Source organism: Solanum pennellii, chromosome 4 (genome assembly GCF_001406875.1).
Source record: "Solanum pennellii chromosome 4, SPENNV200".
NCBI lineage: Eukaryota > Viridiplantae > Streptophyta > Magnoliopsida > Solanales > Solanaceae > Solanum > Solanum pennellii.
In genome coordinates this window covers 44,946,566-44,962,886 of record NC_028640.1, presented here as the reverse complement: position 1 = coordinate 44,962,886, position 16,321 = coordinate 44,946,566, and the positions used below count along the sequence as shown (strand labels likewise).

General features: G+C 34.8%; 1 protein-coding gene across 2 annotated transcripts in view; it reads left to right on the top strand.

Moving 5' to 3' along the window:
• The window catches only part of LOC107017782 (5'-3' exoribonuclease 4), a 36,812-nt gene that overhangs the window by 2,264 nt on the left and 18,227 nt on the right, over window positions 1–16,321 (top strand). Inside the window, exons 3-13 of one of the 2 annotated variants that reach the window (XM_015218042.2) lie at window positions 2,842–2,944; window positions 3,021–3,097; window positions 3,167–3,358; window positions 3,532–3,651; window positions 3,863–3,925; window positions 4,004–4,150; window positions 4,249–4,413; window positions 4,701–4,778; window positions 6,549–6,635; window positions 7,132–7,200; window positions 12,483–12,578. In XM_015218042.2, coding sequence (XP_015073528.1) covers window positions 2,842–2,944; window positions 3,021–3,097; window positions 3,167–3,358; window positions 3,532–3,651; window positions 3,863–3,925; window positions 4,004–4,150; window positions 4,249–4,413; window positions 4,701–4,778; window positions 6,549–6,635; window positions 7,132–7,200; window positions 12,483–12,578 — 1,197 coding nt within the window. The remainder of the gene's footprint in view (window positions 1–2,841; window positions 2,945–3,020; window positions 3,098–3,166; window positions 3,359–3,531; window positions 3,652–3,862; window positions 3,926–4,003; window positions 4,151–4,248; window positions 4,414–4,700; window positions 4,779–6,548; window positions 6,636–7,131; window positions 7,201–12,482; window positions 12,579–16,321) is intronic. The other variant, XM_027916792.1, reaches the window with a different exon arrangement.

Below are 16,321 nucleotides of genomic sequence, written 5' to 3'. Positions count from 1 at the left end.
TGGGGAAGATAAAAAGGGGGTAATCAGGAGATATCAGCGATGGGAGCTGAATTTTATGTTATGGTGGAGGCATCCACCAAAACTGACAGGATCATAGGTGAATGTATTCAAATAATTATGGCAAAATAGATGATTGGGGGAATTTCATGTTATTTTTATAGGTAGAAGTGGGGGTATTGTAGTAATGTGGGATAAGATGGTGTGGAAAGGAGGTGATAGAAACAAACCAATGGTAGCCTGCAAGTTTGAAGGCATTAATCAGGTTTCTTTTAGTTGTGTATGCCTCTTGTGATCCAATAATTAGAAGAGAACTTTGGAAAGGGTCAATCAACATCAAAGAAGAGAGTAGTGGGCCTTGGATAGCTTGTGGGGATGTCAATGCCACACGATACCCATATGAAAAGACCAGAAGGGCACGTAATGACTCAATGATTGAATTCTCCAAGTGGAACAATGAGATGGAGTTCATTGGCCCTTCTTTATTTGGGGGGTCCTTTACACAGTGAAGAGGGGACAATCCCATGTCAATCTCCGAAATTGGTAGGTTCATGTTCTCTTCCCCATGGGATGATACCTTCACACAGATTATACAAAGCCTACTTCCCACAGTAGGTTTAGACTACAATCCAATTATACTTGAATTTGGAGATTTAAATTTGAAGAAATCTTACTTCAAGTTTGAACAATGGTGGTTTAGGGTGGAAGGTTTCTTAGGGTGGAAGGTTTCTTAGATAGTTAAAGAATGGTGGGCATCTTTCAATAGCACTGGTCCTAGCTTCCAAGATGAGAAAGCTCAAGGGAAGCTAAAGGAATGGAAACTGGAGTATAAAAATAATTGGAACCAAAGGAAAGAAGGAAATTGTTAGAGCTTGTTTGGATTAGCTTATTTTAAGTGCTTTTATGCCAAAATAACTTTTAAGCATGTTTGGAGTGTTTTAGGTGTATTGAAAAAGTGCTTATAAGCACTTGGTTTTATGCTATAATGATAAAAATAAGCCAAAACCCATAAGTTAGAATTTCTAACTTGTGACTTCTGGCTTACAAGTCAAAAATCAAAAGTTAATCCAAGACAAATTACTATTCTCTCCTTAAAAACGACAAGACAAAGTAATACTCGATACTCTAATTTGTTTGTATCAATTCTTGGAAAGATACTGTACAAAAACACTACAAGAAGTATTTATATTGGACCACAATCTCGGAATCAAATTCCGACAGAAATGCCCGTCGGCACCATTTATAGATCGTAAAATGGACATATGGCCCATAGATCTTCTTCAACCCTCCATAAATGGATTGATACTTGTCCCAAACAGTCCACTGTTAATCCATCTATGGCCCGTGAATTTGACAAACAATCCATAAATGGCGACGGTATATGGTCGACTAGATGATCTTTGCTGGTGTAGCCGCGTGGGGTTCCGTCTCCATGACTCACGGACAACTGTTTCGTGGTTTGTCTTCCCTGGGTTTTTGTCTTTTATTTTAGGAGCAGTGGATTGACATACAGTTGGTATCTTCCACCGTGCTTGGGCCGCTCTAAATTTTGAGCTTCTGGATAGTGGACTCGTTTTCTCACGACTAGACATATTGTGCATAAGGGAGTTTAACGACACTTAAAACACTTTTGTAAAGATATGAACCTAACTCAACAACAAGAGCTAGCTCATGAGGGGAGGTTTGTCCAAGTCCAAATAAGGAGAGACCAATTTCTCATCTCTCTACCGATGTGGGACTTCTTAACACTTTCCCGCACACCCAAACCTTAACTAGAGCGTGAATACTACTAAATGGGGGCCCAACATCTGTGAACAACAACTTGGCATGCGCCTGACTCTGATACTGATACCATATAAAGATATGACACCTGGGCCTAACTCAACCCCAAAAGCTAGCTCATGAGAGGAGGTCTGTCCAAGTCCATTTAAGGAGATGAATTTCCCATCCCTCTACCGACGTGCGACTTCTTAACAACTTCCAAGGCTTTTGGGTTCATCTACTGTTGCATGTGTGTGCCTTACATCAAATGTACGGTCCGCAACACGCCCATACGGGGTTCTTTGCCTTTTTTTCTCCTTTTTGACCAATTTTCCTCCTAGTACATGCAACAAACCATTTTAACAGTAGAAACACATAAAAACAAGCTAAAGACTAAAGACTCATCTAAATGACATCAAATGTGTAGTAATTCCACGACACATCATTTATTAGCTGTTTCAGTGAACTGGATTCAAGTTACTGCTGCACATTGCTTGTACTAGACAAGATATTATTAATAATATTTGCAGAGTAGACAAAGCAGCTTAAAGTAAACGTGTTATGTGAAAGCTTACAGTGGAACAAAGAATCTGTTGGAATTGAAGTATGACAGGACAAGATCTTAGATGAGATTCAGCAGCAAATTTATTGTGAAAATTATCTTGATTTATGTATAACTCTAAATACGATGGAGGAATTTAAGGCATTTACCTGGTCATTTGTCTGTGATAGCTGTAAACAAATAACTTTTGACATATCGGCTACCTATGAGGTACTTGATCCAAAAATAGTTTTTAATGAATGTAATGAAGGTTGTGTAGGATGATGATGAATCACGTCATTTGATGCTTGACATGGGCAAACTTACATTCAAAATAACAAAACAATTCAAGATGTCCAATCAAATTACTTTATAGTTTGGTCATTACTACCTTAAACCTGGATTGCAGTACTTTTTTCTTGGTTAGAAAAAATAAAAATAAAGTTCTTGTTGCAAATACTAAGTATATCTCCCCATTTCTCTACTGTTTTTCCTTTTGTTGGGCACTACCTTCATATCAAGTTTTTTTCTCCACATTGCAGCCTGCACCAGCAACCTACAATGACGTATTCAACTCAATTTTTGACTACATTGACCATCTTTTCTCATTAGTGCGTCCAAGAAAACTCCTCTATATGGCTATTGGTAAGTTGTGACTGTAAATGTTGCATATCTTTACAATTCAATCTTTAAAGTCTTAATTTCAATATGTATTTCTTAGATGGAGTGGCTCCTAGAGCTAAGATGAATCAGCAGAGAACCAGGCGTTTCAGAGCTGCTAAAGATGCTGCTGAATCTGTATAATTTCCTTGACCTATGTGGTTTAACATTGTAAATGTATGCATCTCATTCAAACTTTTATGACAGGAAGCTGAAGAAAAAAGGTTAAGAGAAGAGTTTGAGATGGAGGCTGCTATTTTAGTGCCTACAGAAAAGCCTGAGACATCTGATTCAAATGTTATTACTCCTGGTACCCCATTTATGGCAGTACTATCAATAGCTCTTCAATATTATATACACTCGAGGTTGAATAAAAATGCTGGCTGGCGGTTTACCAAGGTTGTTCCAGTTTAATCTATTAAAGTTATCTTGCTTTAGTATGACCTTTTAGAGTCCGAGGATTCCTTCTGTGGAGTAATCCTTTCTGATTCTTCTACAAATCAATTCTGATTTTCAGGATATCCTGTCCCTCCTAACTTATTTACTGGGCTGCATTGGGTGATTATTTGTAGGTTATCCTTTCTGACGCTAATGTGCCTGGTGAGGGTGAACACAAAATTATGTCCTACATTCGCTTGCAACGTAACATTCCTGGCTTCAACCCGAATACCCGCCATTGTCTCTATGGTCTAGTGAGTGAAAGTGTTACATTATTGTTTGATATCTTCTTATATTCTGTTAATCCTTCCAAAAAATTTTTGGTACAAGAAATTGATATATTTTTGACAGAATGTCGGTTCATCCTTGCTATTCTGCTTTCAACAAGTGTTGCCTCATTTTTTTGAGTTTGTCTTGATAATCTGATCTCTTATTTCTTTATATTATCCAATTTACTTTCTTTAGGATGCAGATCTTATTATGTTGTCTCTGGCTACTCATGAAGTTCATTTTTCAATATTGAGGGAGGTCAGTAGCTACTACTACCAAGTGACTGTTCATTCAAATTATTTGTTCTTCAGAAACTGAGTCTGATCTTCTGTACAGGTGATTACTCCACCAGGTCAGCAGGAAAAGTGTTTTGCCTGTGGTCAGGTTGGACATCTTGCAGCTAGTTGTCATGGTACAAATGGAAACCATGGCAAAGATGGGAAGGCTGTGAATGACACACCTATTCACAAGAAGAAATATCAGGTTTAAAGATTGATGCATCTTCTTTAGTTTCAAATTTTAAGTATCGTTTCGTCTAATACTTGGTCCATCTTGTTGATACCTCTTTTTACCATTCACAGTTTCTCCATATCTGGGTGCTGCGAGAGTATTTGCAATATGATTTAGAGATTTACAACCCTCCATTTCAGATAGACTTTGAAAGGGTGGTGGATGATTTTGTTTTTTTGTGTTTTTTTGTTGGAAACGATTTTCTTCCCCATATGCCAACACTGGAGATTCGAGAGGTATGCAATTATTCTGATATAAGCCTTTTCTTCTAGGTTAAGTTTCTGGTAGTAATGAGCTTTCTCTATGTGGATATTGTACTCGGATTGTTTGATTTCTGGTGATAATGAGCTTTTCCTCTGTGGATATTGTACTCTGATAGTTAAAGAATATTGGGCATGTGAAAATTCTTTTTCTGTCTAATGACATTGCAACTGCTATTTCTTCCTTCTGTCCCATTGCTATGCAGCTGGTGGTCATTCTACTTATTTTGTTAATGTTTCCTTAATCTTGTTAACTTTTCTAGGGTGCCATCAATCTGCTGATGTCCATCTATAGAAGGGACTTTACAACTATGGGTGGTTATCTTACGGATGCGGGTGAGGTAATTTACTTTCTTACAATGAAACACTTCCAATTTCTCACAAGGACTCAACTTATATGTGATGTAGTGCAGCATGCTTGTATAATATAGATGTTTTTGTTGTTCAGTCAGATGAACTTTTTTATTAGTATACCTACTTTTCTAGCAAGTACTTCTTGATTGTTTGATTATTTCAGATAATTTAGTTTACTTTATTTCTTCATGAGTCCGCACCCTTTGCATAGCCTCTATACCGGTAATAATGTTATTTCTCTTCTTTGTGGAGTGTCCATGGTTAACTGGTTAAAGTAATGTCTGGGGAAAAAGTCTAATAATTGTAGGCATGAATGACAAATATACGAAAAAAGAAATTGAACTTTTTTTACGATAAAGTAAAATATCAATTGTTTAGTGCCGCCTCTTCAAAAGAGGCACATTGGAAAGGAAAAGTCTGCCTTGCGCCTCGATGACGCCATAAAGCACACATTTAGTGAGCGGACTTGCTCAACACATTTTGAGCCTTGCTTCACGGCTTAAGCATGTTTTCAGTCCACCTTTGACAACATTGCAATTGTATGTAAAACTATTTTTTGTTTATTTTTATCAATTGTTTCATCCTCAATTTTTTAAAATTTCTTTTGGCATCAAGAATTGTATGTTAATCTACTAAAAGACATAACAAGACAGCTTAAATATGTCTGATAGTTCTTCTGTTTCATCTGCTTCTAAGGGCCCGTTTGGCCATTTAGGATGAAATCATATGAGATGAAGTTGAAGTTGAAGTTTGCACATGCAATTTAGATTTCTAAGTTAAATTCTTTCCTCATACATAAAACTCCTCTACGTTATGCAAACTATCAATATTGCCCCAATTATTTATACAAATTACCAAATAAGCAAAAGTTCATAACAAAAGTATAATATACACTAGCACAACACAAAGCTATTCTGACAAAAATACAATAAATAGTTTGATCAATAAAAAGGTAAAATTGAACCTGAGTTGTAGTGTAATACTATTTAATATAATAGTGTACAATACAATATTTGTTAGAATTGGAATAGGTATATACAATTCTATTTGCAATAGGAATAGGAACAAAATATAGTTTCCTACTTGATAAAGGATTGTATTGTCGATCTAGAAACAACAATTCAATAATATTCACTTCTCGCAATATTTATCTACCAACAAAAATAACATTTTTGTAAAGAGTTACTAAAGAGACATATGATGGAAATGAGGTAGCTTTGTGTATACTAATACTATTTACTAAAGAGTCACGAAACAAAAATGATATCAACTATAACTTTTGTTTACATATGAAATAAATGGTTGGTAGCTATAAAATGGTGATTTTTTTTTACAAAATATGAATTTGTGGGTCAAATTTTGTATTTAAAAATGTGAAATCATGATATGAAATTCTCAAATCAAGTCTTTTTGGAGAATTTAAGATTTCTATCTCATGAATTCAAATCATGAGATGAAATCTCATGTTCAAATGTTGATTTTATCTAATGATTTTAAATCACGAGGTGAAATTGCATGTCCAAACGGCCTGCTAATATCACCACTTTGATTCAAGGAATTTGCTTCATTTCTATGACATGGCTAGTTGAATTTTTTAAAGCTAACATTTATAAGATTTTATTATGTAGCCATTCAAGATATGACTAACTTTGAGTGTGTTTTCCTTTTCATTTTAACCAAGATAAGTTTAGATTCTCTGGGTTGCCAAGGTGAGAAATCCTATATTTTGGTTGAGTAATATGACCATCCATTCACAGGTTTTTTTGGATAGAGTAGAACATTTTATTCAGGCGGCAGCAGTTTATGAAGATCAAATCTTCCAAAAGAGAGCCCGGATACAACAGGTGATCTCTTCAATTTCTTTTTAAAAAACGTGGCACAGAACATGACATAAAATTCAATGAAGAAGAGAATTTTAGCCTGTTTCTGATTCTGAAACCATGCTTATAGTGCTATAAGATATTTCTTTGACTCTGTCATTTTTCCATTTTAGTTATGCACCTTTAATTAGAAAATTGGATGGGTTTTTATGAATTGCTTTACTGATATTTTTAAGTGACACTGCACCTTCTTTATGCTGAATCTTGAACTGTACTAGCAATTGGCAGTAGTTACTCTACTAAGTTTCTGTGATACAGTAGTCTGTTTTGTTTTTCATTGGGCTCTAAAAGTCATGTATTTGGTAGAAAAGCATGGCTATTGTTCAACATGATGTACATCTGCTTTACTCATCATTTTCATTGTTATTATTATCGTGATCATTGTTGTTGGCTTTCTTGTTGTTTCATTATTGTTATTATATGTAATTTTATATTATTATGATTCTTTTTCTCATTGCAGTCGATAGAAAATAATGAAAGGGTGAGAAAAGAGGCTAATGCTCAGCCACATCCTCCGGCAGAGGACAAGGTGATTTGTTTCTCTTAAATGTTTCACTTCTTGATACTAGAGAAGTTTATCGAAGTGATTAAGCGAAAGTCTGAGTTTGCTCAATTTTGAATATCGATACTTTGTTCCAAAATGTTTAACGGAGTCCAGCAAATGAATTCCACACTTTCTTGTTATGGGTTGAACATCAATTCCAGGTTTTTTCCAAAAATGAAGATTATAGATGTTTATAGCCATATTAAAGTACTGCTGAATTAATTTTTGAACAATTACTAATATTAGGGAACATCTAAACTACATAGCAAAGAAAAAGTTGTTAGACTCCACATTTAATAATGATTTCTCGTAAAATGCGTAGAGTGAGTAGATCAGGTGTGCTAGCAATGCATAAATCATTGTCAATTTTTAAAGCTATCTTTTTTTTTTGAGTTAACAATTTTAATAAATGATAATATCTTTATTCTATGTTTTTTATTCCAATAATTTCTTGCCTTTCTTTTTGGCTCCTTCTTATTCCCGACTCTCCATATTTGTGCTTCATAAAATTAAAGTTTTGTTGGAATAGCTCTCGTCACTTCTTCCGTCTCTTCAAAGTTCAATCAACCATCTAGTCCCCAATCATTTTTTCCTTTGAGAAATGTAACATTTCTGGAAATATTCAGCGCCAGAGCCATGCTTAAAACCATCTTTACAAACCAAAAAAACCGAATTGTCCTTGTTCTTTTTACAAAGATTCTATATGTCATTTACAAAATTCACTTTACATTAAAAGTACAACAATGAAGACAATTTATCTTCAGACTCTGACTGGAAATGATAATTCCTTCGAAACATCTTGAGTTCCTTCTTGATAAGAATCGACTTACTTTAGAGAATAGAAAAGAAAATAATGTTGAAGCAAAAATATAGGGAGAGAAATAAATCCTCTAAATCTCGAAAGTATTGACTTGGTATCCTAATTGATGTTGTAAAGCTAATTAGTTGATTAGGGTTAATCATGTTTACTAGAAGATTCAATTCAAGAACTTAGATGGAAGGTGATCTTGACACCTTTTGAATAATTAAAGACAATAGTTAGTATAAGACTAATTACCTTGTTCAGTTGATCGAGTAAGAACAGTAGATATCAAACATAGAATTACTCTTAATATTTTTAAAAAAACTTAAAAAAAATATAGAATTAATCTTACCTCTTAGAAGAATTATTCTCGTAAGACTGGAAGATAAATCCTAAGTCCAATACACAAAAGTGTAAAGAAAAGAACTTTGAATAATATTAAGAATGTTGTTTGTCAACAAAAAATATATTATAATGTTGTCTGGAAAAAACAAAAGTACTCCCCTATATATAAGGGTAAAAACCGTGTAATCCTCCTAGCAACTCGAGGATTCGAATCCTACTCTACTTTGGAGAACAAGTCCTTCTATTGAAAAAAAAATATGATAAAACTAACTAGACAGTTGCTTCAGTAACATAAAACAGTCAGTCATGCAGAGGGTGACATTAGACTGTTCTCCAATTATGATGCTATAGTGTGATGATTGGGGGGATTCCAGTTCTTATTTCAAATGGAGGGGTTTAAAGAGAAGGTCAAGATCTGGTTGGACTCATTCTCTAGTGTTGGCAATCTTGATTTTGTTCTAATGGCCAAGCTGAAGGCTCTGAAGACCAAACTCAAGGACTGGAGTAAATCAGTTCAAGGTAATTTGGGAAATCAAAAGCAGTTGGTATTAACACAGAGATAAGTGTCAAAAACACACCTAAACTATTCACGTTTTTTGAGTTTCATACCTAAACTATTGAAAGTGTGAGTTTCATACCTAAACTATCACTTTTTAGTTTGAGAAACACACCTCAGTGGTGTGTGTAATGCTCTCACTCTTTTATATGAAAAAACTTTGACACATGCCATTCCACATATAGATAAAATATTTTATCTAGAAAAAAATTAAATAACAAAAAATAATATTAATTAAAAATTAAAGATAACTATCCAAATAAAAAATTAAATTATTTTCTTATCTCACTCCACTACCTCCTCACATACCCCCCCTCCCCCGCAACAACCCCATCCGTTTTTTTTTTAAAATCATTAATAAATATTTTATAAAATTTCATTCATATTCCACCCCCCTCCCGATAGATATTGATATTATTTTATTTAAAAAAATCTACCCCATCCTATTAATTTTTCGCTCCTAATTTTTATTTTTTTACGTTTTTCTTATTTTGTGTTAGATATGCACGTAGATATATTTTTAGAAAAAAAATTCTACTAGTGTACCGAATATAACATAAACAACTAAAAAATATAAAATATCTTGTGGCGACAAATAAAACTATTTTCGATATGTATATCTAAACACTGGGAAAAAAATTTGAAAGCGGAGGGTTAAGTGGGATGGGTAGAATATATTTTTAAGAAAATAAAATAATATCTAAATTAGTATTTGAGGAGGGGGAGAAGATGAAGTAAAATTGAAATACTTTTATAAAAGAATTTCAAACAAAATAGTGAACTTTAAAAATTGGTGTGGGGTAAGAAAAATATTTTACATTTTATTTTATAAAGAAAATATTAATTTTTTATAATACTTTTTTAATTTTTAATTTAACTAATACAAATAATTTATTTATTTTTTTGTCAAGGTTGAATATTTTGTTCATGTGGAGTGTGATGTGAAAACTCTTTAAAATAATGGAGAGAGAGTGTATTACACATACCATGATGAGAGTGATATAAAAGAAAGAGGTGTGTTTCTCAAACTAAAAAATGATAGTTTAGGTAAAAAACTCAAACTTTCAATAGTTAAGGTATGAAACTAAAAAAAAAGGTATAGTTTAGGTGTGTTTTTGACACTTATCTCTATTAACACAATTGACAGGACTGGAAGAAATCTAGGAGCACAGAACCTTGCTTGATGAGGAAATTGTGTCCAGAATGACTCTTATAATTGAATTTGATGATATTGCCAGAAAGGAAGAGATTGCTTGGAACAAAGGTCTAGGGTGACATGGCTAAATGAAGGGCATAGAAATACAAACTTCTTTCATAAGATAACAAATACTCACAGGAGAGTCAACACTATTGATAATCAAAAAGGAAATAGTTACCTTCTATGAGAACTTGTATGCTGATACTGAATAGAGGAGGCCTCATTTAGAGATGGAGAATTGCCCTAGGATCAGTGCAGGAGACAGTTCCATGTTGGAAGCTCATTTTGAACTACATGAGGTACTGGAAAGCATCAAGGCATGTGCAGGGGACAAGGCCCCAGGTCCAATGGCTTCTCCGTGGAATTTTTCAAGAAGTATTGGGACATTATTAATATAGATCTTGTAGCTACAATTCAGAATTTCCATGAAAAGAGCCTTAATGTAACTTTTGTTGTGTTGATTCCAAAGAAGGTGGGTGCTGAGGAACTAAAAGATTTCAGACCCTTAAGCCTTATTGTGTGAGTGTGTGTGTGGGGGGGGTGGGGGGGTGGGGGGGCTAAAAGATCATAGCTAAGCTCCTAGCAGAGAGGCTCAAAAAGGAATCCAAGGCATTATAGACAGCCAACAGATGACTTTCATCAAAGGAAGGCAGATCGTGGATGCTGTATTAATTGCAAATGAATGTATTGAAGCTAGATAAAGAAGCAACAAGTCAGGGATTGCCTGGAAGTTGGACATCCAAAAAGCTTTTGAGTACCTAAATTTGAATTTCCTCATCCAGTTGTTAAAAGAATGGGTTTTGTAGTTAAATGGATCAACTGGATCAAACATTGTATTGGCACAGTGAGATTCTCCATCCTAATCAACAAAGCACCTACTAGATTTTTTCATCTTAGAGAGGATTGGGACAGGGGGACCCACCATCTCCCTTTATGTTCATTATAGCCATGGAACTTGATCAATACATCAAAAGGAAAGGATGGATCAAACAATTCCAAGCAGGAGAATCAAACAACCTGTAGGTAACTCACCTTCAATATGCAGATGATACAAAGCCTCATGTTGAAGTGGCTGTGGAAATTTGCCAATGAAGATCATATGCTTTGGAAGGAGGTCATCACAACAAAGTATGTCATGGAGGAAAAGTGGCTGACAAAAGTGGTTAACACTCCATACAACTTCACTGTATGGAGAGCAATCAGGAACCTATGGCCTTTGTTGTATTCCAGATCCAGAATCAAAGTGGGAGATGGTCAATAACCTCCTTCTAGGAGGACAAATGGAATGGAGCAACACATGTGAAACAACTGCATCCAGAAATATTCATGTTATGTCAACAACACAGGCAACAGTGGCCAGAATGTGGACTGGTTAAGGCAGGAATTTGTTCCTAAGGAGACACCTATATGACTGGGAAATAGAGAAGGTAATCGTTCTCCAAAACTCTGTCGATAATTTTAGCAATCTTACTGAGGGGAAGGACTCACTGGTTTCGCAGAGTAACATTCTTGGTCAATTCTCAGTCAATTCAGCATATAGGGTAGTGTACTCAACAAAACTGCAGACCAAGGCGGACTGGCCGTGGAGGATGATCTTGAAACCAAAGGTGCCCTACAAAGTAAACTGTTTTTTGTGGTTGCTGACAGAAGAAGCAGTTCTAACTCGTGAAAATCTGAAGAAAACAGGATATCAATTTGCCTCTAGATGTACTCTGTAGTCTGTGGGGAGAACAAGCAGAGACAATTAACGTTTTTCTTTTTACACTGTAAGTGGACTGAGATGCTGGAGAATGTTCATTTGCCCGAAGGGAATTAGGTGGGTGAAACCAGGAAGCATCAAAGGAGTTCTAAGTAGCTGGATTGGGGATGGCAATGCTTCAAAGGAGGAGATTTGGAAGATCGTCCCAGGATGCATTTGGTGGACAATGGGGAATGATGTGTTCACCTTTACAGCTTTACCTGATCAAAGTAAAAAAATATTATCGAATTGTGTGTTTTATACTTAAGAGTAAAGTAAGGATAGTGATGAAAATCTTTAACTTGGTGAGGAACTCCTGAAGCAACAGAATGTACTGAAATAGAGAAGAGAAATAAATGAAGAAATAACAAATGTGCTAGATAGAGTAAACCCTACGGAAGTCAGAAATCTTACTGACAAATTGTGCGCAATATGGTTGGAGTTTTCTTCCGACTTTTGTTGCTTCTGGTTCAACCCATTGTAGGAGTTGTATGTTATTGGAATTTGGAAGTAGAACGATATTTACATCATCTTATTGCTGAGTGGGAGCTTGATTGCATGCATGCTGCATATGTAGAATAAATGTAATTCATTTCATGAATGCTATCAAATGTCTATTACCTTTTAGGTGAAGCTAGGAGAGCCTGGATACAAGGAAAGGTATTATTCTGAGAAATTTGGTGTATCAACTGCAGAGGATATCCATGAAGTTAGACAAGATGTAGTAAGTTCCATTACAGAATATGGTCTACTCTTACTGCACTTCTTTCATAACCTGTTCATATTATATTCAGTTGAATTGCTTGTCTCTACTTCTAGATAGTATTCCCTGTGCCATTTAATATAGCAGTGTTTTATTGGGTACGGAGTTTAAGAAAGAAGAGATTTTTGACACATACCAAAAGTACCCTTAAAATGTATGGTTTTTGAACATGCCACATTTCCATGGGTATACAAAAAGTATAATTTAAACATGCGTTAAACATGCCTTGATGTCTATATCTATAAGGGGTTGTTTGGTATGAATGATAACACCAAATAGTTCTGAGATTAAATTATGGTGCCACTTAATTTGTTGTTTGGTTGGCAAGTCCAGAATGGCTTATCCTGGGACTAATAATTAGTACCAGGAGTAATCTTGGGATATATACCGTGGCTTACGCAAAATTTATCGTAAGCGGTGTCACCCTTTTAAAATGAGAATATATGTATGTGTTTATATTTGTTTTAAAAAGCACCAAATAATTACTCCTAAACAAAGAAGGTCAAAGAAATCCTTCGAGGTGGCCCAATGGTTTGAGCTTAGACTTCCACGTTGGAGGTCTCAAGTTCGAAACTTTTTGCCAAAGCGAAAGTAAGAGGTTTGCCTTTTGGGTCGAGCTCGTTGCACCAGACTTGCCTAGTACAGGCTACCTCTCCTACGTGGTTTGCGAGCTATTGGATAGGAGCAGGGGTTTTACTGTGTTCGCCCCCAAAGGGTAGCGGCTGGGAGTTTTCCTTGTCATAAAAAAAAAGGTTAAAGAAAAAAACACAAAAAAAATGAGGTTGTGGAGGTTTGGAATCGAAACCTTTACTATGGTTCTTCAACACAAAAGGCTACATGCATTTTTTGTTAAAGGAGTGTCACTTATAATATACAACTGCGATATCTGCTTTTGTTTCTTAATTGTATATACCTATTTAGTAAATTTTCCGGACGAAGCATTATCACGTGACACCCCATCCACCTTCCTATATCTATATCTACATATATATTACATATATATATATATATATATTACATATATATGTAGATATATATATATTACATATATATCTACATATATATGTAATTCACGTTATTTGTAATACCATGTATAATAACATTCACATCCTTCACTACTCCTTATTTTTATGATTCTTCATACTTTTTAAAAAAGAACTACACTATATAAATATATGTTTATTTATGAATTAATTTGATTTAACTCTTATGTTTTCTTTACAATTTTGTATCTCTACTACTGTATTACATATCTTTAATTCTATATTCTTTTAGTCACTTGAAAGTTTGTACTTTATATATCAACTAAAATAAAGATAACTTTAAAATTTTACAATTTAAGAGTGATATGTGCTTAATGAAGTGATGTAAATAATAAATCCTCTTTCACTTTTACAAACTTAAGATGGAAGTTCTACTTTAAAGTTGAATAAGAAGAAAGTTTTATTTTTAAAGAAAAAAGTTTTATTTTTAAACGCATTTGGATATGGGGATGCACACACAAAAATACATCTAAATAAAATGAAAATTTTATTTTTAAGAATGAAAAGCTAAGGACAAAAATATAAAAAACTAAATTGAGTGAAGGGTATTTTTTGAACAACCAACTTGTTCTTAAAATTTATACACTGCATATTATTTTGAATACAATAAATAAACACTCAATCAGAAAAAACCTGTGCATAACTTATCCTATCATAACTTGTATTCAAACCAAACGACCCCATAAGAGCATATCATTATTTTGGTACATTGAAACTGAAAGAGGGCCATATAAAATGAGCGTTGCAACAAACTTAAAATGAGAAAGAGTTATGTAAAATGGAATAGAGAGTGTTGGGAAAGAATTGTTGACTTTCACTCTTGGCATATGATAAGTAGGGTGTTGTTGGGTCTAAACTTAATGACTAATACCATCACCAATGGAACAAGCCAATAATCAGATAGCAACATACCAATTTAATGCCTTGAGTGATGTCTAGAAAGGGTAGGATGTACATAGACCTTACCCTTACTTATGTGGTAGGGAAGTTGTTTTCGGTAGATCGTAGACCCTTAGATCAAAGGAGTACAATCAAAGAAGAATTGAAAGCAATATTACTACAACAAATTAGCGAGATGAGGAAAGTATTTGGATTAACTGGTAGTAGTAAAAGTTGAAGAGTAAGATATTACACGATAGAAAACCAATACTACTAAATAAAGAAAGATGGGAAGAGGAGATTACCCCTGCCTCTCCCACATAAAAGTGCCACAACTAGACAACATACTACATTTCTACCTAATCTCCACATCCATAGGGTCAGTAGCTTGAGATATGCCATGTAATGTCTAATCACCTTCCCTAAATTCTTCTTTTGCCTACCTTTACATCTCTTAAAATTCGTATAAAGAAATAGATTTTTGGCTTAATTCAACTCCAAAAGTTAGCTTGAGATAAGTCATGTCATGTCTAATCATCTCCCCTAAATTCTTCTTTTGCCTACCTTTACGTTTCATAAAATTAATGTAAAGAAATAGATTTTGGGCCTAATTCAACTCCAAAAGTTAGCTCATGAAGAGAGGGTTGCCCAAAGTCCATATAAACATAACAACGGTTCATTTCCCTGCCAATGTGAGACCCTAATACACTTTAACACCCCCTTCACGCCTAGACCCAATTGCAGCGCTGGTTGGGAGCCCAAATGAGGATGGACTGGGTAGGAACAATGATTTCCTCATATATCTCATAATACCACCCAAGCTAAACATCCCTTTTTGGTCATCTTAATCATAGTCTATATGCATGGTCAACTCTTTAAGCTTCTTTACCATAAGGGCACTATACTTCTAACTAACCTCAAAGCACACTTGTGAAATGCATGAAAGACATCCCATACTACCCTTCACGCTAAGCATAAACTTGAAGTCATCCTAGTCATATTTACCCTACTTTGGTCTCATTATTAGCTTACTTCATGTAGACAAGGGAACTATCACCTTTAGTCAATCATATCATGTCAAGGAAGGCAACTATAGCACAATCCTATCTAAGAATACTTCATATATGAGAAAACATCTCATGAGTCACCTTAAGGCAAGCTTGTGCCATGCATGAACAAGACCCCATAATCCTACCCATGCTAAGCTAGACACTTTAGGTTCATCATTCATGTTTATCATCTCTTAGCATCATAAAGACAAGGGTAATCACCTCTTAGTCATGCATGTATTGGAGAGTTATCTAAAACCACAATCCAAACTACCGTTCTTAAAAAAAAAAATTATCGAAACTAGTCATGTTCATGTTTCCAAATGCAAGGGGAATCACCTCAGGGCATCACCTCAAGTCATATATATCATGGAATTATCAAACAAAGGTAATCACCTCTAGTCACACATACTAATAAATCATAAAAACAAGGGGAGTCTCCACAAGTTATACATGTTAAGAATCATAGGTATTCGCGTCCATGTTCATTTTAAGGTGATCTAGGTATTCGCCTCCATATCAATTTTAATGTGTAATGTAGGTAATCGCCTCCACATCATCACATGAGTAATCACCTCCATGATCAAACTAAAGGCTAATGGGTATTCACATCTTGCCTTTGGAGTCACACATACATAAGGGTAATCACCTCACTAGCCACTCCGCATGACTAACTAACAAGGAATAAGAGAACTCACCATACATTCCTATCATGTAAAGGTCATTTAGGGGA